Source organism: Apis florea, unplaced genomic scaffold, assembly GCF_048593485.1.
Source record: "Apis florea isolate Af1SG1 unplaced genomic scaffold, ASM4859348v1 contig_3081_pilon, whole genome shotgun sequence".
NCBI lineage: Eukaryota > Metazoa > Arthropoda > Insecta > Hymenoptera > Apidae > Apis > Apis florea.
The window spans coordinates 4,526,416-4,537,500 of record NW_028256703.1 but is presented as its reverse complement, the minus strand read 5'-3'; the positions used below and the strand labels follow the sequence as shown (position 1 = coordinate 4,537,500).

The 11,085-nt window shown below is 47.3% G+C and overlaps 1 protein-coding gene across 14 annotated transcripts in view; it reads left to right on the top strand.

The window, feature by feature from the left end:
- dati (zinc finger protein datilografo) overlaps positions 1-11,085 on the top strand; it is a 65,671-nt gene that overhangs the window by 38,589 nt on the left and 15,997 nt on the right. For 11 of the 14 annotated variants that reach the window (XM_086909030.1, XM_086909017.1, XM_086909029.1 and 8 more), the window contains exon 4: positions 9,411-9,604. In XM_086909030.1, coding sequence (XP_086765156.1) covers positions 9,411-9,604 — 194 coding nt within the window. The remainder of the gene's footprint in view (positions 1-9,410; positions 9,605-11,085) is intronic. The other 3 variants (XM_086909028.1, XM_086909024.1, XM_086909020.1) reach the window with 1 other exon arrangement.

Sequence of the window (11,085 nt, the reverse complement as noted above, 5' to 3'; positions counted from 1 at the left end):
CGTGCTTCCGTACACCCGTGCTGCCTGCATTCTTCCGCGATAAAATAGCAAGGCGGTGTTACACACCGAAACCAGTTTCTCAAAACGACCACTGCTCTCCCAGATTCTCCGTAAACCGCTACTAATTACGATAGTATAGTTGACGATAAAAATTCTTCCAAGGCTATTGATCTCCTGCCTCTCCTTTCCAAGATACTTTCTATCTCCTCCTTCCTTCCTTCCTTCCTTCCTTTCTTCCTTCCTTCCTTCTTTCTTTCTTTCGTGGGGCTTTCCACGAAGGAAGGATGAAACGAGACTATTTATATCGGCGAGGAAAGGGTCAAGAATATCGAGCACGGTCTGTCGTATCGTATAAAGTAAGATACGAGATTTCCATCTAGCAAGGGGAACTTTCTACGTACGCGTGGGAGGGAAGGCAAGGGGACGCCATACGGCATACGGTGGAGGCTTTCGACGGCGTATTTCTTCGGGAGGAAACTTTGGGCGCAGCCTTGCTTGCCACGTCTTGTTGTTTGCACGAGTTGTTCGCGCAACACCTATGCGCCCGATACGACGACGACGGCGACGAGCGGGAAAACAGGAACAGGATCGAAGAGATGGCGCGTGGGCACGCGTCCGTTCAACTTTGCTCCTCGATGCGATGTGGGACGAGCCGTGTGCGCCGCTCCTCTTGCGAACAACAACTTTTATAATCGAGCGATTTCCCACGAGTAACGGATTAGAAAAGAACGGATATAAAATGAAACGAAGGAGGGTTAACGATTGGAACGCGGGTCGAATAAAGATGGAGGGGAAAAAAATCTCTCGCTCTTTGTGCGCGCCCGAATCGAGCGAAGGAAAGAAGGAGGGGGAGAGGTGGTTGTTTTATTTCTCCGCGACGAGAGAGAATCTCTTTTGAGAAACGTCGACAAGGCAGAAACAAAGGGAGGGAGGAGGTGGTTCGAATTGAAAATCTTGGGCTGTGTCAATAGCAGGTGGTAAATCTCGCTCGTTTTTCACCCTAATTGATATTCCCATTATCCACCTACTGACCTCCTTTGCAATCGGTCCGACGAGTTTTGCGTGTTTTTAACAGGATCTCGTTACGCTACGAGCGATTAAATATCGATCTCCCTCCTCCTTCCTTCCTTTCTTCCTTCTTCCCTTGTTCCTCCAACGATATAGCCAACCGAATTTCGTGCAATATCTGGATGGAAAGAATTAAAGAATTGCGCGATCGTGAGTAAGAAGGGGAAGAGACGAGAGAAATAGGGAAAGGAAAGAGAAAAAGAGAGGAAGGAGAGGAAAGAGAGATCTCGAGCAAATGGCTCGCGATGAAAAATCGTAAAGACACGAGAGCCATCACGGGACTTAGCTCCGGCCACTCGACAGGCCGAACGTTCGTTCTGAGACATTAATTTTTACCCCTTTTTACCCCCATCTGCCTAATGACCCGAACAAGGTTGCCTCCACGACGACGAGGACGAACGACGGTGACGACAGAGGGAGAGAAAAAAAGGTCTCGACGAAATGGCCGTTAAGTGGCGAGAATCGTCTTTGGGGAAAGATTCGGAAGATCTTGTCCAGGAGGAACGATCGTTACACCACTTGGACGGATGTGCCGGAAAGAACACAAGGCAGGGATGGGTGGGTTGGTTGGTTGGTGTACACTCCTTCCTTCCGGTATCTTACGTAATTTCTCGTCCGTTTTTCTCCAACCCTTCTTTCTACGACGTAGACGACGACGACGACGACGAGGAGGAGTACGACCCCCTTGGCTCGTTTTCACCCCCTTCAAACCGTGAAGCAGCCATACCGCCGCAACAATGGGACTCATCAGCCATCGGGAATAAATTATGCTCGGCCAAGTCCGACGGAAAAATGACCAAACCCCGAAATTACAACTTTTACTCGTCCCGAGAACGAGAGATAAAAAGAAAAAGGAGAAGAAAAAAAGGGGGAGGGAGGGGGGAGGGAAAGAAGGAGGATTTACCGTTTCCGGCCGCCCGATCGTTCTTCAACAATTCTCGCTAATTAATGACCGAGTACATCCGACGAGGACACGTTGATGGATACGTTAAATCGTTCGCTTAATCGCGAGGAACGCGAAGAGGTTGAGGAGAGGAGGAGGCATGGCGCGCAACAAATCGGTGAAAACGAGTTCGTCGGAACGGGTAAACCACGGGAAGAAAGGGTTTTTTTCGAGCCTCGTCGAGGGTCGTTGACCCCGAAACAAACGTTCCCTCTGAGAGAGAGAGAGAGAGAGAGAGAGAGAGAGAGAGAGAGAGAGAGAGAGAGAAAGGCGAGGTATCGGTTGAACAGGGGAAAAAAGAAAAAAAAGGAGAAAAGGATAAAGAGGAGTTTCGGACAGGGGCAGGTGAAAACGGTGTTTCGAGGAGAGGGTGTGTAAGAGCGAGACGGAAGCGAGGCAACCATATGCCCGAACAACGTTCCACCCGCGCCGATACCGATGCCGGCCAACCGGCGCAAACACTTTTTCTCTCCTCGCGTTCGTCGTTGGTCGTCGTCGTTCAACCGCCTCGATAACCGAATATCTTTATCTCCGAAACGTAAGCAAGCTTCGATCGGGATTGGCCCGAGCCGCAAGAATATCGATTATGGACGGTCGACCGATATCCGACCAGTATCCAACTCCGTCACTCGACGATTCTCAAACACTCCCGGAACGTTTGCCCGTCCATCGTTCGTCCAGATATCTGGGAAAGACTAGATTGCCAGACCCTTGCTATTCGACTTAGCTGAGCTAACCGAGTAACAACAAGAAGGATATACTTTTCCCTCCCCCCCCCCCCCTCGAGAAGAGAAGAAGAGAACGGGACTCGAGAAATACGATTCGAATTTCGAGAAAAACGATTCGATTCGATTCGATTCGATTTTCATCGCGCTTGATCGTGTTTCGTCGTGTTCATCGTGTTCGAGATGATGACGAAACAGAGAGAGAGAGAGAGAGAGAGAGAGAGAGAGAGAGAGAGAGAGAGAAATACGAGGACGAAAAAAAGCAAAGTGGCGAAGTGGCGAAGCGCGAAAGCGCGTTGCCATGGTGGCCATGGTGGCCTTTTGAAGAGGATGTACCGGGGTGATTTGGCCTGGACTACTGATGATGACTGTACCCCTCGTATGCGAGGGATACACACACGCACGCACACACACTCGTGAAATTTCGCACGTACGTACGTGCGGTACATTCGCCAGGGGGTAGAAATCATTAAAGGGGCGTGGCGTGCCCGTGGTTGCCCGGATGACGGTCACGTGAACCAAGATGGCCGCCAAGCGGGAGGGCTCCCCTCTTTGCAACAGTCATTTGTTATCGGCCATTTTATTTTAATGATTTCCATGCATGCGTGAAACGCTCGGCTGCATCGCTGCTCGGGAAAGGGATGTTCTCTCTCTCTCTCTCTCTCTCGCTCTATCCACATCCTCCTCTCTTTCTCCCTCTAGCTCTAACTCGCTCCTTCTTCTCTCCATCCGCCTATCTATCGCTCTCTAACTGCGCCTGGTAACGCGCGCGCTCTCCTAGCGCGATACAAACACACACGCACGCACGTAAACGCGCGCGCCAATACGCGCCGCTAACGTTGCTTTCATGCTAATTTCAAACCCTATAAATTTCCCTCCGCGTCCGCGTTAATGCTCTTCCTTCTTTCGATAAATTTTCCCACGATTTCCCCGAACGCACGAGCGCGTTCGAAAATCTACCCGCCACCATCATCGTGATCGTTCGTTTTCCACCGTTCTCCTCGCGATGATGATGGCGGAGATAGAGGAGAGCGAGCGAGCGAGAGAGAGAGGGGGGGGGGGGACCTCGAATTACCTCGAATCGACGAGTGGACTCGACGAGTACGAAGACCGGTGGCTATGGTGGTAGTGGTGGATGGATGGATGGATGGATGGATGGATGGATATCCAAGTTGGATGGAAGACGAGTTAATTGAAAAGCCGCAAGGAAAATAATAACGAGCGCCTCGTGGCCGTCGAAGAACAACGTTATAATCACGGTGATAAAACGGGTATAAAAGCGAGCCAACTGGTCTCAACGAGAGACCGATTCGGATCGTTACATTACCGTAATTTGTTTAATAGCCTATATATATATACCGGTACTGTAATCATTGATTCGATTGTTAAATCCGTAATGATTCCGCGTTATCTTCACGATAATTAATGCACGGGGGCGTTATTCCCCTCCCCGCAATTTCGGAGGATTTCGATCAATTCGTCTTTTTATACATCGTTTATTCCGAAGCGATCGCTCCTTCTCCTGGCGGGCGATCGACGAATAACATCGTAACGTAACCCGACTCCCTACCCTCTCCTCGTCGGCCAAATATCGATATCGACAATTCCCTCCCCCGTACGGAATTATATTATATATATATATATATATAGAATCTATCGGAGAATCATAACGTCGCGCTTTGCTTTTCATCTACATTCGAAGTTAAATTACTCTTAAACTGGCCGGCTGCTTTACCAGGAACAAATCCTGGATAAGCGCACTTTAATTAGCACGAAAATGGATGTAACATCATCCCTCCAGAAATACTTTCCGATTAAACCAAGGTTAATGTAATCAACGTTGCACCGTTCAACCGTAAATTTTCTACGACAAGACTAGCCCCCTCTCCCCTCATCCTTTCCCATCCAATCCTACTCGCGAAGTCTCTTCTTCCTCTTCCTCTTCCTCTTCCTCTTCTTCTTCTTCTTCTCGCGAAATCGAGGGCGAATATCAATTTTCGCGTAACAACAAATTTCTCTCTCTCTCTCTCTCTCTGTGAAATCTATCTTTCTCGCGGCGAGATTCCAAAGAAAAAGGGGAAAAAGTGAGAAATTCCGTTTCGATTCCGACACGAATATCGTCGTCTCTCGTTGTTGAAACGGGTTCGAAAAGAACGGAAAGAGAAGAGAATGAAGGAAAACCAAAACGAGAGGAGAAGGGATATAAACAGGGGCGGGGAGGGGAAAAAAATCATCGTTTCGAACAGAACAGGGGGCCGCGTACTCGGCAAATATCATCGCGATATACAAACATTCCAAACCGGTGGCGCGCACACGGCCACGCAATCTCTCATCCCCGATTTTTGCCCGGCAACTATATGTATTTGCTCTCCCCTCCCCCCTTGTCGCGAAATTCAAGGTATCGTACCGAATAGCCGGGCGAGCATCATCGAGTGGAAGAGAGAGAGAGAGAGAGAGAGAGAGAGAGAGAGAGGGACGAGGTCATCGCAGTGCGAGCACAACGCACGTGCGTGCGAGTGCGTGCAATTTAATGATTTCCAGCCGGAATTTCGATGATGGCAACTGGAATGGGAAGGAGGGGGGGACGGCGAGAAAGAGAGGAGAGGAGAGGAGCGAGAGAGGACAAAGAGGAAGAGAGCGCGCGCGTGTGTGTACGTGAAAACGACGGGTTGGTCAGGGCCGGCTTGTTGCACACGCGCAAAATCTCACGGGAGAAACGAAGAAGAATAGATAGAAATCGAGGGAGAGACACGAAAGAGAAACGTGAAATCGAAGGGAGGAGGGCGGAAGAGAGCGAGAGCGAGAGCGAGAGCGAGAGAGAGAGACATAGGACGTAAATTTTCTAGCGGTGCGTTCATTTGTTCGTTCAACGAAATGCGAATGCATTATACATGGATTGCAGGGGACATTAATTTTCTGGCGTGGACGTGTAGTGGGCCGTGGAGAGGGCCGCTGGGTGGTCGAGAGAGGCCGGAGGGGGCTCGCCGTTTCCACGGACGAGGCAAGAGGGTTGCAAAGAGGGAGGGGGTGTGTGTGTACGAAGAGAGTTAGAGGGAGAAAGGAGGAGAAGGAGGAGGATAAGGCGTGGAGAGAGAGAGAGAGAGAGAGATCCTCTGTCCACACACACACACACACACACACACACGTTCAACCACCGCGCGTGCCATCCACCCACCTTTTTCCGAGCCTTCCATCCGTATTTTTTTCACCGAGCTCGGTGATTTTGACGAGTGGACGACGAGGCGCATCGGGCGAACGAAACGAAAAAACGAAAAAAAGAAGGGAAGCGCGCACGCGGGCAATCGCCGGCCGGCCACTCGGTCGCCCGCCCGCCCGCCCGCCCGAATTCGCGTAGAAAAACGCGGGAGGAATTTTCCAGGGAGGGGATGGATAAGAGGTGGAATGCACGCGCCTGCGAAACCGCGCCACTGACAAATAATCAAATATATCGCCACTCTCATTTGATATTCCGGCTGCTAGTGTAGGTGATGAATGTAATGACGTTATACACCGTCGGGGAATTACGGTCGTCGAGCAAAATTTAATGTCGATGCGTGTTTAGTGTCGTCACGAGAGAGAGAGAGAGAGAGAGAGATAGACGGAAAGGCATTAAATCGAGGAAGAGTTAAAAAGAGAGCATCGGGACGGGAATGTATGAAACGTCTCTTCTCTCTCTCTCTCTCTCTCTCTCTCTCTCTCTCTCTTCGTTTCGAAGAAAAAAACCTCGAAATTATCGTTTCCCCGATTAAATGATCAAATGAATCGAACGAAATTAATCGAATCGTTTCAATTTTATTTCGCGGTGAAAGAGATCGCGTGACGTGTCCGTTGATTGATCAACAGTCCGCGAAAAACGTGGAATTACACGGATTCGATTTTATTCGTTTCCTCGATTCGACTTTTTAATAATAATAATAATTTCTGTCTCGATGCGATGGTTGCTTTTAAACCACTCTATTACCACTCTATTATCACCGCTCTATCACCGTTTCGAAACGGGACAGAGCATGGATTTTTCGGGGCGACTTCTTCTCGAGAGGGAAAACATGTCGTCGTGTGTGCGTCGCGTGTTTCCACGCGATAACACGCGTGGAAAAATAAATGGGATCGGAACCGCGGGTGTATCTCGCGGTTACGGTTAGTCCGGGTATGTACGTATAAATTAAAAGCGTCCACGTGTTGTTGGAAGAAAGCATCATTGATAAATTCATACGCGATGCGTAAAACAGGCGTGTTTCGAGTAAATGCAAACACGATAAAATTTAACGCGCGCGTACACGGCTTCTAAATAAACGCCTCTCGTAAAACGCCGCCTGGCCGAGCTTATAAAAATGATAAAGTAAAGCTCGTAAAAGTAATAGTTTACGTATTGGCTATAACTTTTGCCACGCGTTATGCGTACCGTGTTTTCCAATCTCACATTGTGGATACGCGGTAGCTGTTGCATCGTCTTTCCAATTTCTTTTCCCCTTCTCTCTCTCTCTCTCTCTCTCTCTCCCTCCCTCCCTCCCTCTCTCTCTCTCTCCCTCTCTCTGTCTGTCTTTTTTTCTCTCTCTCTCGTTGGCATCCGTTAAATAAAACGTACGGGACACGTACACGTTGACGATGATGATGTACAACATTCATCGCGTACAACGTCCCGTAAATAAATAAATTTCACGTATATTTCTCGTATCGTGGCATTAATTCGTCGCGTACGTTGCAATAAGGAGAAAATATTACAAGCATCGTGGAAGAAGTTTTGCGCGCGACAGATGAGAAGTTCATCGAGAGATCATGTCCGTCCCTCGTCTACTAATCTTAACTGTTCGAGTGGCATGGGTCACTGCATAAATCTGATACTGAAAAGTTCCGCGCTCGTTTCGTTTCGTTTCGTTTCGTTTCGTTTCGTTTCGCCGCGACGAAAAATATTATCAATCGGGACGGATTACGTAGTCGTTTTTCTCTATTTATAATTTATACATATTCTCTACGATTCCAACCATGCTCTCTCGATTTACATTGCATTTGAAACGTTATTCGACTATATACATATATATATATATATATATATATAATAAAACTTTTACAATTCTGTCGTTCATCCTCTCGCGCCCCCTTTCCACTTTTTATTCTCGCGAGAGAGATGCCGAGCAAGGCGGGATTCAATTTTATCTTTATCATTGATTCCATTATATCGGCTCGCGGAATTTTATTTTATTTGTTTCGAGTTGGAAAGCTAATGTCAGCGAGATAACAAACCGACAGAGGGAGGGAGAGGGAGAGAGAGATAGAGAGAGAGAGAGAGAGAGAGAGATTATTAAAAATCTCGGTCGATGTTATCGAGTTATTTTTATTAAAACTTCGACCGGAGCTGAATAAAAGATGAATCTTGGGCTCGGAATAGAGAAGGAAGCAAGAAGCGTGGCGGAAGTAAAAGAGTGAACCGGGCGGGAGGAGGGGAGGGGGAGGGCGGGGGGAAAGGAGGAGAGGTGCCCGTGGTGGGTAAAAAGGAGCGGAGGGGAAGGGGAGAGGAATGTCGATATTAATAAAAGTTAAATTGAGCCAATCGCTTGTGGGAATTAGAATAGAAGGAGACCGTGGTTCAACCTCGGAAACGAAAAAGCGTAATAAAAATTGCAGGGATCGTATAAATTCCCTTCCTTAAACGCGAATCGATACAGAATAGATTAAAAGCTTCAACAGATACTTCCCCTCCTTCCCTCCCATCCTTCCCCCTCCCCCTCCTCCCCCTCCCGCTAAACGTCCCCCGATTTAATATTAATCGGTTTGTTAAATAATCAGCAAAGAATTCCCGTAAATACTTGATCGCCCGGTTATCTCGAAAATTATTCCCCCGATTCGTAATTGCGTAAACTTTGATGGTAAATTGGCGACGAAACTTTCTCGTCGTCCTCGTCGTCGTCGTCCTCGTCGTAGACCGAAAAGAAAAAAGAAGAAAAAGAAAAACACGATCGTTCCGTTCCCGAACTATCGCGAGGGAGAAACGCGCGAATGATGTATAACAGGAGGAGGAAAAAGGAAGAGAGAGAGAGAGAGAGGAAAGGGGGGAAAAAAATACGCGAAAAAAGCAGATACCTATTAATTGTTTTAAATCAGGGTGGCGGTTACGGGCTGTTAAAACACCTCGCCTCTAATGGTCGTTTTAAAACGAGTGGCATTTTTTACGCTCATCCCTAAATCTGGCCGCTGATACCTGTTGCATGTCCCCCGCCCTCGCGTGGGAAAAAAAAGGGAGAGAGAGAAAAAAAAAAGAAAAAAAAGAGAGAGAGAAGTAAACTCGACCTCCGTTGTCTCGTATCCCGTGTTCTGAAAACGCGTTTTTCAACGAATTAATCGCCCATTCGAGACCCATTACCGCTTTCACGGACATCGATGCCAATTAACATTTTACCCCGATCGATCGATACATCGCTCTGCCTATTACACGCCGTACGGACATTTCCTCGCTCATTTCTCTCTCTCTCTCTCTCTCTCTCTCTCTCTCTCTCTCTCTCTCTCTCTCTCTCTGACGACGACGACGAGGTTTAATCCGAGCGAAAAATGTAAAGGAAAGGAGGGGGGCGGGGGTGAGGCGGGGGGGATGAAGAGAAAGAGAAAGAGAAAGAAAGGAAGAAGAAAGGTTGGAGAGGAGAGGTTGCGAAGTAAAGAAAGAAAAATTGTTCTCGTTTCAGGTGAACGTCCGTACAAGTGCCATCTACCGGATTGCGGGCGGGCATTCATTCAATTATCGAATTTGCAGCAACACCTTCGAAATCACGACGCCCAGGTGGAACGGGCGAAGAACCGGCCGTTCCATTGCAACATCTGCGGCAAAGGCTTCGCCACAGAATCCAGCCTTCGTACCCACACGTCGAAGGTCAGTCATGTATGTACCAAATCCGACGTCCAACAACAACAACAACAACTACAACTACAACAACAACAACAGGCATTTTGGCTACTTAACGCGGTGCTCGCACACGATAATAATCGAACCATGGTCGGAAAAGAATCCGGAGAAACCGGGATCTCTAAAATATCTCTAGATATCATGTCCAAGATTGCACAAATGCAATACGGTTGTACCACGGTTGTGCCATGTATATAATCTCGTAACGCATTTTTTATCACATCCATAATATCGTAGTAATCTCAAATCCCCGCTGGAAACGCTCTTCTTCTGCCGGCCGATAATGAAATGCCTATTAAAAAAAAAAAAAAAAAAAAAAAAAAAAAAAAAGAAACGCCATTTCTTTCCTCGCCGCGTTTAACGTTAAAATCGAACGAATTTCTCTGAATGCACACATGGTGGAGGGTCACGCTTCTCTATCCGATATATATATATATATATATTATATTCATTTTCTGTCAGCAGATTCGATCTTATTTATCTTATTTTATATGTATATATATATATATATATACACGATAGGCTGTATATCATCGGTAGTAATAATTCCGCTCTTTTCCTCGCACGATCACCTCGCGTATCGAGTAAACGTTTCGAGATTCGTTGTTCGAATCGTTTCGAATCTAACGATACAGATCGTCGACAGACTCTGGTTCGGACGACGTCGACGATCGTTGGAATTCGATTCGCACGTTGATACGTACGTGCGTTACGATCGTGAAATCGCGACCGATCGGGTTTAAAGTATCCGCGAATGGGGACGATGAGCCGAGGGGATGATATCGCACGGTCTTTCCGTGAAATCGTTCTCGCGAACAGTTTCGCTCCTTTGTGTTCGCAATAAGTGCCAATTCGTTAACAACAACAACAACAACAATAACAACAATAATAATAACTTCGATCCGAAAACAAAACTCGATCGTCGATCGTCCCGTCGCGCGAGTTGGTGTGCTCGTGTCGTGTCTAACGCAAAATGGAGACAAAGCTTCGCCGATCATCCCGCTTATTTCGGGGGTTTCTCTTCCTCGTTAATATGTAACAAATGCTTTTTTGGGACTACTGCTTTTTTGGTTGTGGTTTCTTCTTTTTTTTTTCTCTCCTTTTTTTTTTCCTTTTTTTTTTCTTCATTTTTTCTTTTTTTTTTTTCTTTTTCCTCACACACGACGAACCGCTTCGAACGGGAGTATTGTCACGCAGAGCGAACAAACATTACGATATTGCGCATATCACCGCCTTCTTTTCATTTTTATCATCGATCGCGATCGCGATCTTCGTTCATTCGGGAGAGGAGGAGGAGGAGGAGGAGGAGGAGGAGAAGGAGGAGAAGAAGGAGAACGAAAATTCGTTCGAAAAGATGAACGAATGAACGAACGAATAGAAACGAATCAAACGACGTACGATCGTTCGAGGAAGGAACGATGCGTCGCGTTGATCCCTTATGCGCACAATACGAGTGC